This window comes from Macadamia integrifolia, chromosome 1 (assembly GCF_013358625.1).
Source record: "Macadamia integrifolia cultivar HAES 741 chromosome 1, SCU_Mint_v3, whole genome shotgun sequence".
NCBI lineage: Eukaryota > Viridiplantae > Streptophyta > Magnoliopsida > Proteales > Proteaceae > Macadamia > Macadamia integrifolia.
The window spans coordinates 24,159,566-24,174,759 of record NC_056557.1 but is presented as its reverse complement, the minus strand read 5'-3'; the positions used below and the strand labels follow the sequence as shown (position 1 = coordinate 24,174,759).

The 15,194-nt window shown below is 35.9% G+C and overlaps 1 protein-coding gene and 1 pseudogene across 2 annotated transcripts in view; both read left to right on the top strand.

Annotated features, from left to right (window-relative positions):
* Window positions 1–9,827: 9,827 nt before the first annotated feature.
* On the top strand, window positions 9,828–10,689 carry LOC122072183 (annotated as a pseudogene).
* Window positions 10,690–11,427: 738 nt separating this feature from the next.
* The window catches only part of LOC122086153 (calcium/calmodulin-regulated receptor-like kinase 2), a 7,618-nt gene continuing 3,851 nt past the window's right edge, over window positions 11,428–15,194 (top strand). The window contains exons 1-3 of one of the 2 annotated variants that reach the window (XM_042654879.1): window positions 11,428–11,584; window positions 12,626–12,765; window positions 14,123–14,498. In XM_042654879.1, the coding sequence (XP_042510813.1) occupies window positions 14,176–14,498 (323 nt within the window). In that variant the 5' untranslated portion in view covers window positions 11,428–11,584; window positions 12,626–12,765; window positions 14,123–14,175. The remainder of the gene's footprint in view (window positions 11,585–12,625; window positions 12,766–14,122; window positions 14,499–15,194) is intronic. The other variant, XM_042654887.1, reaches the window with a different exon arrangement.

Below are 15,194 nucleotides of genomic sequence, written 5' to 3'. Positions count from 1 at the left end.
AAAAAAAAAAAAAAAAAAAAATGACAGACTCCCCATTATCCCTAGATAGAGAACCTATAAGATTAGAGCCAAAAGACACGGGAGAGGTGATACCCACCGATTGATAGTACCACTTTTTTAGTTATAATATATATTTTTTTTTTCAATAGACGAAAATTCTGTCATTTTATATAAATATTATATCAATTGATGTATAAAAAATTATTTTGAACAAGAGTTCTCCGTCTAAGAACTTAACCCTTGCATCAGCATAGGGGTCAATGAAAATGTAGAAAGAAAGCATACTCCCACACAAACTTCTTTTACCATATGGATGTGGCAGCCATTTTGAAGATACATGTATCTTTATTTCATCAAACATATAACCTTGAGTGGAGTGCCCTCAAGGAATGAACTCTTCTCAGTAAAAAGTGCTAACCATCTCTTATCTAATCACTTGCTAGAAAGAGGGCGGCTTCATCTTCCCTACTTCACACTTGATGTCACATTCTAGATGGTGAGTGGAAGCAGGTTTGGAGTGTCCTACCTCACAAAAAATCCATAAACCTTTATGGAGAAGTTGAGCTGCCGGAGTTACTACTGCAGATGCCCTTTGTCATTGAAATCTTTATGTCTATCCTTTGTGTAGAAAATGGGGTCGCAAGAAAAAAAATTCACATATTTTATTGGGTTGTCCTTTTGCTTGAGCAGTATGGTTTGAGAGATTTAAGAAGTTGTTATTCTTCAGCCATGTATTCAGGTACGCCGTTCTTGCCTATGTAATAATTGTATTGTATGCCTATCTGATCTCCATGCATATATTGCGTGTATATTTTCTATCAATCGCAATTTATCTTCTACTAGGTTCTTCTTTGACCTAGCAGAGGTTGCAGTCGACTATTCGTTCCTTCCTAGGTTGAAAAAGAACAAATTGATTTGGGGATTTTCTCTTTTGTTCTATTTAAGTGAAGGATATATTAGTAATTTCACTTTCTTGTAAGGGTATTGTCGCCAATAAAAAGGTGAAGTCACCAACTAACAGATTCAAGTTCACGGTGACTAACGGATTGGATCTAATAGTAAGAATCTTTTAGACTACATGGGAGGGGACGTAAATCATTCAAACACTTGGACCCACATGTAATTTCGGCACACTGCAGGGGAAGGGGGTGTAATTTTCCTTATTTTATTTTATTTCAATCTTCTCAACAAAGGAGTAACTCGGTTTCCTCATCCCTATCTGCAGTTCCTGTTTACCACCTTTGGGAATGGTGATGCAAGCTTGATCCCTAATACAAACAAAGATGGTTTGGGATTTATTAGCCTTGATTCTCAAGGGAGTCTTATTAGCCTTGATTCTCAAGGGAGTCCTTTCTTTGCTATTTCAATGCCAGTTTGCACTACTAAAGCAACAGTTCTTTATTCAATATCTAAAGGTTATGAGAGAATTATATTTGAATCTGCGGACAAGGGTATGTTCTCCTCTCTATGGGAAGGAATTGCATCTTCTCTTCTCTCCTTTAGATCAATTCTGGAGGATATTGTTTATCTATCAGCCTCTTTTGTTTCATGTTATTTAAACTAATTTCAAATGAGATTAACAACAGAGTTAATTCTCTTGCTAGGAGGACATTATCGGTGACATGTAGGATGATTTAGTCCAATCCCAATCCATGGATTCAAGAGATGTAATCTACTCCTACCATGAGTTTTCCACGTTAATGATGAATGGCTACTTCTTCTTCCCATCCCCCCGCACCCAAAAAATAATAATAATAATAATAATTAAAAGAAAATTATAATTTCTTTGTTTACCACTTTCCTACAACAATTTGCACCCTTTATTTTAAGATGATATACATAAACAAGCCAAGTCCCAGGTTCCAAGTTCCAAATTTATTGCTTGGAAGTTGTGTAGCAGTGAAAACAACGAGATGAACAGAAATAGATCTAGTTCGATGTAATCATAGTTGATTGTCATATATTTGTAATTTTCCCTTTCTGATTTTTTTCTTTCTCGAAAAATTAGAGTTGCAACCTCAAATGACAAAAGAAATTGGCACCAAGTTCATGCCAAAAAAAAAAAGGTGGCTCTAAGTCAAGTCTACAATTCCACATAACTATTCTATAGGTGGGAAAAGTCTTGGAACCCCGCTAGGATGCCCAGCTGTGTCTATCTCTCTCTCCCATCCCTTTGCAAAGGTCCACGTACCCCTCTCAATCTCTCCTGTCCATTGTTCCATGCCGCTAGATGCCTAGAGGGTGCGGCATGCCCACCCTTCACCTATATCCTTTCTTTACAACTTGTGTTTAATTTTTCTATAATTTTGTGGAAATTTTATATTAAAATTTGAGCTATTTTTTAATGCTGCAGATTTACTAATTTAGATGGGTATAAGTTATACCCTTCTCTTTTTACAATGACAAGAGCTTTGACTTATTCCAACTAAATGGGGTTGGCTACATGGATCTTTATTTTACCGTCCAGTTATATTCAAAGTCATACTTAATAAAGTGCCTAAAGTATGCATGTCTTTTATTACTATTTTAACTAGAATCATTTTAGGTCTACCCGTAGCTCTTTTAGTTCCTCTAATTTGAATCAAACTTTGTTGATCAAGACCATACCACTAAAACCATAATTGCTGAATTCACTATGCTCTTATTTTAATGTATGGAAGTCACTACCAAGTGTTAAATTAAAAAGGATTTAAGCCGGCCAAAGTTGAAACATAAGCACTATAAGATAGTTTGGAAGCAGCATTGAATTAAGTTGGTTGCAGGTAGAATTACTATGCATGAAATTCTTAGCAATTGAGTACAGGCTGCCAAGGAAAGCTAAATTTAACCTCTTTAGCCACCAAATACCCAAGCCTCCTTCAACTCTAGACTTATAGACATCACTCCATCTCACCGTCATTGCCTTTGGCATATTCATATCTCCACTTCAACTAAAATTTATAATCCACCGTTCCATCAGAGCTATAGATGATGTAGGCCAAAAATAAATTGCAAAATTATGAATAAGAAAACTACTCATAAAATTTTTTACTAGCTTCACTCTTCCCACCATGCATGGATATTAGTTTATCTTTCCACCCTTCTAATTGTGTTTTGAACTTATCCACTAGAGGCAAAATAAGATTCATCTTCACTTTCCTCTGAAAACCTCCACACACAAAGATCTCGTTGGAAAGGGATGCTAAGGATTTCTTTGGCTTTTATTTTCCTAGTAATTGGAATCTTGCTTTTGTCAAGACTATTTTTTTACTTAAATAATCTTGACATGAATCCCAGAATTTCTTCAGATTTTTCACCTCTTATATCTGATTTAACAAAAAGGAAAATATCATCTGCATACAATAAATGAGATGGCATAAAGGTATTCCTTGGACCTAATAAGGCTTTAATTTTTCCCTCCAACTCGAGTGTTGGAAAGAATCCTTTTTAAGCCGGATATTGGGTATTTCCAGATTTGTCAACTCTTCAAGTTCGGGGTTGCGTTAGCTTCTATTTTACCTTTGAAGACCTAAAACTCATCTAGACTCTTTTAGAGACCCTAGAGAAGATGTGATGGAGGTTTCTATGTAAGTGTTGTACTTCACCACAATCCTCTTCCAAGTTACTTAATAGAGTTTGTATCCATCTATCCTCAAAACAAGTCAATCCCCTTAGAGCTAATGAGTTTTTTAAGAGTTCAAAAAAGAAATGCTTGACGTGGATGTGGGTAACACCTTAGGCTATAAATAAGAAATCCCGAATACGTTTTAAGGATCCTATAATAATTTTTGAGAGCTCTCATAAAATTCGAAGAGTTCCGAAGAGAGAGAGAGAGAGAGAGAGAGAGAGAGAGTTATGAGTTTATTTTAATTTTATTACTGTATGGTTTTTCTGGACTTTTTTACAGTCTTTTCATATTTTTAACAATATTATTGTAATGAAATGATGCATTTTGTGCAATATCTAGACAAAAAAGCTATAGAATTTTTTTTTTTTATGAATTATTATTTATAGCATTTAGTATCCCTTTTCTGATTGTTATTTGATTTTTTTTTAAATAAAAATGTATGTACTTAAATGTATTTTTTTCCTCTTGTATTGAGCACAGGTCATTGTTGCCCTCAGTAGGGGCAGCGGTGTTGTGCGCAGTTTTATGATTTTTCTGTATCGCATTTTGCAAAAATAAAAAAATAAACAAATAAATAAAAATAAAAATAAAAATAAAAATTATTCAAATTTGGAGATCTATGTCTTGTATTTTCTACCGTGATTTTTTTAGTCTTTTTCTCATTCATTCTCTATTTTTCCTGATTTTTCTCCCTCTGCTAATATGCTTTACGTCCTATTTTTCACTATTTTGAATTGTAATTTTCAATCATGTAAAATGTGTTTTTAAAGCTTTCTTCGTGTTTTCCTAAAAGTTTTGAAGTGTTTGTTGATTATAATTGTTAGTTTTAGTATAGGGTCCTTCCCCATCCCCGTTTTTCATGTTTCCTTGTTTCCTAATTTAGGGTCTTTTTGGTCATTTTCTTTGTACACAAATTTGATTTATTTTGATTCTTTCTTCATATTGGATCCATGTATATTATATTTGTACGATATTCCATGATTTTATGATCCCATTTCCCCATGGGTCATGCATTAATTTTATCTCCTATTTTGATAGATATGTATGAATGAGGGAAATTTTCATCACTTTTGTATGATTTTCCATGATTTTCGGTGATGCTATCTATGTCTTGAATCTCATGATTAGAAGATTTCTAATGCATGCATAATTTGATTTAGATATTTTCTATGTTATGGATGCTTAGATGTCATGATATGTTAGGAGCATAAATGATGGATGACAGTTTTATAATTTCCAACTTGTATATATGTTAGGTTATGAACTTTTGCTCTGATATTTTCCCTGTTATGTCATTGTATATATGCTTTAAATTCTGTATATTAGTCATGCAAATCTAGCTAGATACGGATATGTTGATTTGATTCCTTCTTTTCCTTCATTTTGTCATCAATTTTGAGTGTGTACATTAAATTGTATATTTATTCAGCCCATTCATAATTCAAAAAACCTAGAATTGAATTTTGATTTTTACCGGGTAGACCGAGGTGCTTAACACCTTCTTCGGACCGCAACGTGGCAACAACTCTAACTCATGGTTAGATTGATTTAGATGGAGTCATTTATGTTTTCTTTTTAAGTTTTTTTTTGGGTTCTAAACCATATAATCTAGGTGACAACTCTCAGTCAATAGAGACCGTTAAACCCATTCACTATTTTTTCGCTCATTGTTCGCACACTCCCCACTTTAGACCGTGTTATTTTTGGAGAAGTTAACATGTTTTCAATCGTATACATGTTTGTATATTCTCAGTGGTTACCGGGTACAACTCACTGGTTTTGTATGCTCACCCTTTGTATGATACATACATAGGTCAATAAGCAGGATATGAAGGCTTTTTATGATACATAGGTCAATTAAGCAGGATATGGAGGGGCTTTGCTGCAGAGGGGAAATTTTTAACGTATTACTCTTTACTTTATGTTTACGTTTATGTTTATGGGGACTGATTTTAATTTGAATATGACTTTAATAGATTTTCAAATGTTAAGGAGGTCTTTCTTTAGACATCTATAACCAGAATAATTGTCAAACCTTCTAGGTGTCGCCCTATATTAAAGAAAAATATATATTTGATGAAATTTCCACAGCTTGTTTATGTGCATCACCTATGAAGTAAATATTTTGTTAAAGAGAGAACTTGATATTTGATATGCACCTTTGACAGCAGTACCTCAACTCTATTTGGGTTTGAGTCATGACATTGAAGTCATTGCTGTGGTAGAGCACTGTTAGCAAAAACGCATTTAAAACGTTTCATTTTTTACCGTTTAAAACATGTTTTACGATATGCTTCCCAAAGATACTTAAAAAAACAGCAAGCTTTAAGCACTTGTTCTAAACAAGGTTAAAATATATTCCCGCTTTTATGGCGTTTTTTAAGACTTGATTTTTTAACAAAATGTCTACTTAATTGACCATATATCTGTCTCCCAAACTCTAGTCAACCTAATTCTTTCACCAACTTGAAGCTCACGCAATGAATTATATTTCTCATGATATTACTTTCAACTCAAATTCAATTCACAAACCCCAAAATTAAGCTATAACCTGATGTATTTGCTGAAAAATATTTATAAAGTGATGACTCCTAACTCTAACTGAACATATATCACTTCGAGAGCGTGTTGACTATGTTGACAACAATGAACAACACCATAACCTAGTCACATCACTCAAAAAGACTTTGAGCATGTGTGGTGTATGAATTTAGAATTGGTGTTGAATGATATTCTATGATATGTCTTAAAACTTATAATGAGACATGGGATGTATAGGTATTAATGTTTGTAATTGTTTTGAACATTAAATGTAGATATTCATATAATAATTCCTTAATTTATATGAGTATACTATCGTTTTTTTAGTCCCGTTTGTTTGAAATCTACACGATTAAAACTCGTACTGTCTGTTTTTAGATTTTACCATTCTCTGTTTTTTTTTTTTTTTTTTTTTTTTTTTTTTTTACCATTTATTTGACTGTATCATTTGAAAAAATTTACTATTTAAAACCCGTACCATCCATTTCCCTTTTTTTTCCGTTCTCATTTTTGCTAACTATGGTAAAAAGGTTTGGGGGTTGAAGTCGTGTGGGGGGTTATAGCCGGGGTTGAATTGCAAGATGGGGTGGGAGGTTTGGGTTATAGTAGGGGAGTGGGAAGTCTTAAGAAGAAAAAGCGGTGGTAGAGAGGGAAGTTTAGATGAGGCTGGTGCAAGATTCGATAAAGGAAACCATGGCGTCGGGTTGGCGGTGTGAGGCCGGTTGGGTATAGGTAGGGCATGGTGTGGGTGTTTTGAGGTTGGGATGGGCGTTGACAAGGCAGGGCGGGGCGGGTGTTGTGGGCAATGATGGGTACCAGGGGTATGGTAGGGCTGACTGCACGGGAGTAAGGATAGGGCAAGGAAAAACCCACCCCTACTTAAGCTGGTAGGGGTGAGATTTTTTTTAATAAAATATTTACTTTTAGCAAAAAATCGTAGTTATATTATATTCCATTTTCATAATTAAAATATAATATTATGCGGGGACATGAAACCACAAGTGCATATTTTTAAAGTTTTTTAAAACTAAACTAAAATATAATGCATTTCTTTTTTATAATAAAAATATAATATTCAACAATAGATTTTATAAACTTTATAAAATGCCATGATGTATTAATTTTTTTTTTTGGTAGAAAGAAAATTTATTTATTGAAACCTGTCCAAAGCGAGGTATCTACATAAAAAACATCAGATAGCTATGAAGTGGAAGTAGGCCGGCTTGTCATACACCCAAAAGATAATGGGTTCTTAGCAAGGGAGTCCAGCCACATTGTTAATCTCCCTTGGAATATGAGGAAATAAATAATTCTGAAAATACTCATCAGGTGTTTGACATCAGAAATTACAGAAAGCACCTCCACAAGGGGAGAGGTAGATGGCTGAGAAATTAGTGATATCAGTTCTTTGCAATCTGATCGCACCTGAAGGTCTTCTACTCCTTTCGTAATGCTGAAAATAAGGCTCCGTTTGGTATCGTTCTAAAAAAACGTTTTTGGAGTTTTTTCGTTCTATTGGAACGAAAAAACGAAATCTTCCGTTTGGTGCACTTATGGTCTGTTTTTGTTTTTTTGGAACAAAAAATGAAAAAAAAAACTGAAAAAACTAGATTGGAATTTTTGGAACAAAAAGTGAAAAAAAAACTAGATTGGAATTCCAAATGGAGTTCCGTCTTCCCAGTTTCGTTTCATTTTACAAAAAAAGAAAAATATATCGTTCCCGATAAAAATCTGAAATTTTGAAACACCATTTTTTTGTTTAAAAACTGCATTTTGACACAGAAACTGAAATTTTCGTTTTTCACACGAAACGGCGTTTCTGGAACAAAAACGATACCAAACGGGCTCTAAGTTTAATTCTAAGTTCCAACTGCCAAGGCTTCTCCTTGAAGAGGCGAGGAAAAGGTAGTAGGACAGGGCTCCCACTGCTGTGTCGAAGGATACAGGTCAAGCCCCCATTACCTTCAATCAGAGAAGCATCAGTCTTGAGCCTGTAATATTGAAGAATCCATGGGAGGTGAGTGATGATGTTCCACTCTTGACTTGCCATTAGCATCAATGAACTCTTGGTAACGGGAGTACGGGTCTAGGCTATGTGAATTAATTGGCGTTCATAAATAAACTGCCAGAATAGATATAACTAATTAATGGTTAATTTAAGAAAACCGCAGCGGATGAGAAGATGCACAATTAATAAACCACAGCCGTAGAGGATTTCTGAAATAAAATGGTCGATTCGACCATGTGATTCTCATTGTTTCAGTGTATGGTATCAGATCGGGTATTGGTCATCTTGAAAACTTATACGATTTGACATGGATCAACACAGATAAGTCGGGATGGGATAGACTTGCCCTGATTTTCCTAAAAGTTTGGTTTTTTTTTCTCTGGTCTGTACTGGTCCACTTACATAGGATCAGCATGGTATTGGCAAAATATATTTATCGATAGAGATCACCCGATACAAATAATCTGATATCGATACCTCAAACCATGATGGTTCTACAAAGGAAGAAAAACCAAGGTCATGGGTCTATCGCCGTGAAAAAAAAAAATGCCACCAATGCAAGTATATTACTGACTCAAGGGTTGACTTGACTTTATATATTGCAATTCTTTGTGATAATAAACACTTGTTGCAATTTCAAGTTTTTCAGAATTTGATGAACCAGCAATTGGAGAAGCCATGGCCATTCACGTTGCACTTTTAGAAAGGATCTTTGAGGATTATCTGCGTATTATTGTGGAATCGGATCACAAAATGTAATTATCTATCTACAAAACGATATTACATCTTCAACATTGAAGATTAGAAGCATCTTGAAGAATATTCAATAATTGACTTCTTTTGTTGAGCCGTATTTTTATTTACTTTCTAAGGTAGATTAATAGCTTAACTAACTCCTTTGACAAGAAAAGCACAGTCAATATCCAATTCTAATCCATGAATAAAAAAATGTACACTTCCCCTTCTTGAGTTTTTAGGTTATGAATAAAACATCTTTTCTACCCAAAAAAATAAAAACAAGAAAAATAAATAAATAAATTTGAATTTTTAACCTCCACCATACCTATCCCAATCCTAGCCTAAAATGGGCAATTCCCTCTCTCTCTCTCCCCAAAATTTTTGTGGCCCGAGTCATCTTTGGCCCAGTTATGTTTTTGATTTTCCAAAGGTAAGCATCAGCATTAAGCAAAGAATAAATAAGTGGGACCAGTTTTTCTTTCCTCATTATCATCTGATGTGACTCTAGAGTCTGGGGACTTAGTAGAGGGGAGGGATGGAGGGTAATGATTTATGATCCTCAACTCTAATTTATCTTTAAAAATAAATAAATAAAAGAAAAAATTGCAATGCCACTCCCTGAATTTTGGTCTTTAATCAATGTCATCCTTGTATTTTTCAAAATAACAAATACATCCCTTATTAATGTAAAAAATTCCAAATTTATCCTTACTGGTAACCATCTCTGTTAAGTGATGGAATAACTGTTAGTTATTTTATTAAATATCCAAAACACCCCCACCCAAGGTGATTTGACCACCTTACCCTGACCCTTCTTCTAAACCAAAATTTGCAACTATTGGTTCTCCAGCCTCAGGCGTAGGTTTGTAGACACCCCTCCCCTCCGACGAAGGTTCACGGCTACCCATTCCCTCCTCCTAAGGTTAGTCTTCAATGGATGTAAGTTTAGGGTTTCCTAACCACAAACACGAACCAAACAAGCGTCTCTTCTACGCCTATGGTAATGCCGCCTCTCTATTCGTCCAAATGGGTGCCTACCGCGGCAGCCCCAGAACCTTTGTCATCGTCGGCCTAGCCTCCAAGCCTCTTCATGTCTATAGCCGTCCTTGGTTCAAATGCAAGTGGATCTCCAACAATCGCTCATCCCCCTCCATTAAAACCAAGGCCTATAAAATGCTACCTGTTTGGGTTCATTATCGTCAATTGTACCTTCTCTGTAAATCCTAACCAGGACAGCTCTGGTGGGAAACTCCAACTCTACGCTTACTACACTGAGTCGCCCAAAAGGTACGAGAAGATGGTGGTTTTGGAAGAAGAACCAGGGTCTTACAATGAATCTAGGTACCACCCACCATAAAAGTACGGGTATCTCTATTGTGGGTCATCCTTATATAGGAACCTGAGCGATGCGAGGATTAGGGAGTGAATGGCCTACCATGCTTGGTTCTTCGAGCCGAGCTCGCATTTCGTGTTTCACGATGCCAAAGGAGTTTCACCAACAGTGAGGAAGGCGTTAGAGCCATGGGTGCGACCTGGCAGGGTGACGGTTCAGGACATTAGGGTGCAATCAAAGTTTGATGGATACTATTATAACTAATTTCTGGTGGTAAACGACTGTTTGCATCGGTATCGACACGCTGCAAAATGGACATTTTACTTTGATGTCGATGAGTACATAAATCTACCCCGATGGAAACACATTGGAATCGGCTCTCTAAGAATTTTCTGATTATACCCAATTCAAATTGAACAGAATCCCATGTCCACCAAGCTTTGCTTGAATGATTCCACATAGATTACTCAAAGTAAGTGAAAATTGAAAGATGCCTCTAGCTTAGATTTATGATTGGGTTTCATATAGCTATCCTTTCTTCGAAAAGCAGATGCTTCAATTGATATAAAGAGGAAAAATTCTTTGAGGACTTACTAAGGATAGAGATTCAATGTAATTCCAATGGTTCTCTTCTCTGTTTCTTCACCGGTGAGAAACAGATGATTTCAATTGGGAGTTGAAGACTAACCTTCGCCGGAGAGAATGGGTAGCCACGATCCTTCTTCGGAGGGGAGGGTGTCCACGAACCTACATCGGAGGCTGAAGAACCGATAGTTGTAAGTTTTGGTTTAGAAAAAGGGGCAAGGGTAAGATGGTCAAATCACCTTGAGTGGAAGTATTTTAGACATTCAATAAAATAACTAACAGTTATTCCATCACTTAACAATAGTGACTAAAAATAGAAATAGATTTGATATTTTTTAAATTGCTAGGGGTGTTGTTATTATTTTGAAAAGTACAAGAATGATATTGATTAAAGATCAAAATTCTGGGGTGGCGTTGTAATTTTCTCTAAATAAAAGGAAACAACAAAGAAGAGGAGAAAAGGCGCTTACATCGGTGCTTTGGTTGGTTTACTGGCTCCACATCCTGTAACTGTCCGCTTTCCACGTCATCACATATCAAACAAGGTAACATTTCTCTTTTTTTTTGTTTTCTTTTTAAATTCTAAACTTTTCCCAATTCGGGTGTCTATTTTCTGCTTTTTGTCTGTAAGTTTCCGTTTCTTTACCAAGTCCACTACTTCTCAGAGTCTTCTCTCCAGTCTCCACTGAACAAATAGAGGTTCGCAAGAAAGAGGGATAACACAAACTTAGCTTTTAACGAGGATCGCCAGTCTGGGTTTTTGGCTACTGAGGTAGGTTATCCTTTATTTCTTACATATGGGTTTTCAGAATTCACGCTGAAATGGAGTGTTTTGTGTCCTGGGTGCTTTGGATTGTTGTTCTAGATGGTTTTGGTCTTGTGGGTATTCTCCTTTTGGGTTTTACGATTACCCTTTTCAATTTATCTGTTTACGTTGTTGATCGATGCTTTAATTTGGAGGAGAATGATGATAAGGGATGGATTGGGCAATACGTTTTCTAATGAGCTATTCAGAATCTTGATGACTTTGGTTGAAATTCCTTTAAAATTATTCTAACAAATAAATGAAATTCTAATTGATGTTATTTTTGCCATATAAAGAAGGATAAGATGAATTTTTCTTTATTCATCATTTCGATGATTTCAAGTTGTTGGGCATTAGCCTCTGACGGTAAAGGGATATGGTTGGTTTTACTGGGTTCTTTCAATGAGGCAAGAGAAACAGGAAAGTGGATTTTGTGTTATGCTTTGGAAGCACAAGCGTTCTTGGTTTCTAGAAAGGAATTATCCTTGTTGTAACCAAGTCTTTGTAATCATCCAGAACTGGAGTTAGCAGTTAGCAGGACATTTGCCATATGATACCTGGCCATATCTCTGAGATGGATGAAAGATTTCTGTAGTGAAATGAAGAAGAATTATGGAACTTAAGAGGAAGAATATGAAGGAATTTAAGTGAACAAGATTTTTTCTGACAAATTTTTTTTTTCTTAAGAAAAATATAGATATTCCGTTTATTTTAGTCTAAGAACTCATTATGAAGCCATATACATTTACTGGGACTTGAGATTAAAACAGCAGTCCTGTTCTAAATGGTTTCTTATTTTCAGTCGCCTGATGACAATAGCTAAATCTTTCAATAATTTGGTAGCAACATTCTGTTTTATTTGTGCCAAGATTAATTTTAGTTAATTGACTTTTGTATTCTCAGCAATTGTTTAGTTTTGATGAGTTTCTCTTTGTTGAAGACTGTTCTTATAATTTTTTTGACTAACAAAGTTCATATTCATAATAATGTCTTCCATTGTTGTCTCAGACAACAACTACAACAACAACTCAGCCTTATCCCAACTTCAGGGGGCTGGCTACATGGATTCCTATCAAAGACAACAAAGGGAAAAGTAGAAGTAAAAGGGGAAGAATACAAACACTACAAATCAGTCTCTCCTAAATCGGGTCAGCTACATGGATTCTTACCCTCCAATCACATGTTGTCTCGTAGATCTGTGAAAAACTGTCATCTTTTCTAGGCCCCTTGTCTAGCAGAGAGAATTGTGTTGGAAGTTTCTTATTAGTCTGGTTCTTATTTTCTTTAATAAGTTGTATTCATTTTCCCTATATTTCATGTTTGTTAAGAGCACCTATATTCCTTATTCTGCCCTCTTTCCTTCTCTTATATACTGTTGTATAAAGAAGTAAATGACCCCTTCATTCTTCTCTGACGTTTTTGACATATTTCTTCTTCCTGGAAATTATGATTTTAGCAAATGGAGGGAGATAAGTGCATCAGTAAGTGGAATATTAGAACAGGGGACACACAAAGTGGTTAGGAGCTACATTTGACTGGTTATCCAAACCTCCTTCACAAACTGTAAAGATGATCCTATCTGTAAAATTCCCTTGCCTGCACACAATATGTTTTCAAACCACATTATCATAGCCACACCCGTAATAATTTTTTTAGGTGTTCTGGTGGGTGCTCTTCTAAACACCCTTGAGATGCATGCTGCACCTGGTCAGACGGGTGTACAAAAACTTTCTAATATTTCCTCAGCTTTCCAAGTTAGCGCAACAGCAATATTTCTTATAATATTCTGATCCTGCTGAAATTGGACCTGGGAAATCTCTTGTGATGGCACCTGTTGCATGATACAAGCCCTTATATCATGCTTTTATATGTTCATTTCATGTATCATATTCAAGCTTTGGGTTTACCTCTTACTACTCAAACTAGACCATGCATGGATAGCTTTAAGTCTTCTTCTGTTGCGTACGGGTGAAAGAGATCGTAATAATTGGTATTGACATCCAAAACAGTATAAGTTTATCTTCTCTCTGGAAGTCTTTATTGTTCGCCGATAGGAAGTCACCTTTATGGTATTCTTTCACCTTCTGTAATTCTATTACTGTATATTTTCTCTTCTTGTTTTTGTGGTGAGTTTGAGGGTGTGGTTGTGGGGGTTGAGGTCAACAGTATAAGAGAGAAACATAAGCAAATACAAAATGGGGAAAGAGAGAGAGAGAAAAAGTGCAACATCTCAGAATATTGCTTAGCAATGATTCTCGATCTTCTCCTTTGCTGAATTTAGTATGCAATTAACACCAAAATGAAAAATAATAATAATAATAAAATAAAATAAACATTAAATTTCCTAATGGATAATTCATGGTCTTCTTAGTATTGATCATTACTCACGCATGGTCTTCTTAAATTGATCATTACTCACGTCTCTTTTTCTTTTTCACGAATATTATTTACATGCTCCTTGGGAGGAGGTTGTTTCAGTTTCATTAATACTCCCTCCATTTACAGATTGTGTCAACCCAAAATGTTCATACCTGCCAACAGTCAGAAGAAGGCGCAGAATGGTACATCAAACTGATTTGGTTATTGGTGTCTCGGTTGGTCTGGCTATTGGTGTCTTAATAGCATTGTGTGCATATATTGGCATAAGGTGGTACAAAAAGCACTCTAATGTTCGACGCTGTTCAAATGATCGTAACATAACCACTCTTCCTATTCGTACGAATGGCCTAGGGGCCAGCATTGACTCAAGTGCATCTCTCTCAAATTCCATAACTATGCCTGTCCCGCAGCACCTTCCAGAAAGCACCCAGGGGTTCAGGTGGAACCATCACAGCAAAGATCAGTTTGCATCAACATCTGGCATTCTGAGATACCTGTACAAGTATGTGCTATGTAATAGTTTGCAGACACTAGATTTCATTTCTTAATATATTGGAACTTGACAATGTTCTGCTGACATCCTTGTGGAGAGGTCGGACCTTGGTGTAATGTAAACGTTGCTCCATTGCGACCTAGTGCTCTCGGATTTGAGTCTGGAAACAGCCTCTCCACGAAGCAGGGGTAAGGCTGTATTCATTATGACTCTCCCCAAACCCTGCAGTGGTGGGAGCCTCGTGCACTGGGTACACCCTTACTTTGGCATCCTCCATGGATGTTATGTTTTATGATTGTTACTTTTTTAATCTACATTTCATTATATTTCATGACTGCTGGAATCGTTTGGCCATTATTTTCTTATTTAACTGTACTTATTAAGTATTTGAATTAAATGTATAATTGTGTAAATGCAGCTTATAATATTTACCCAAAACCCACTTATTCGTTCGTATAGATTGTCAAAGGGTTGCAGACATTTTAAACCTCAAACATCCTTTGGTTTCCAGGCCATGTTTTAGTTATATTAGGCTGCTGATGGCTACTTTACCTTTTCACTAAAAGGTGCTTCACTTTTGGAGGGAACCTGATTGAGCATCAGTCTTAATTGATTCCAATTGCATGGATGTTTGTGTCCACGTTTACAACCCCCCCCCCACACCCCCACCCCCAACCAGAGGGCGAATGAAAATGCAAGAGAAGC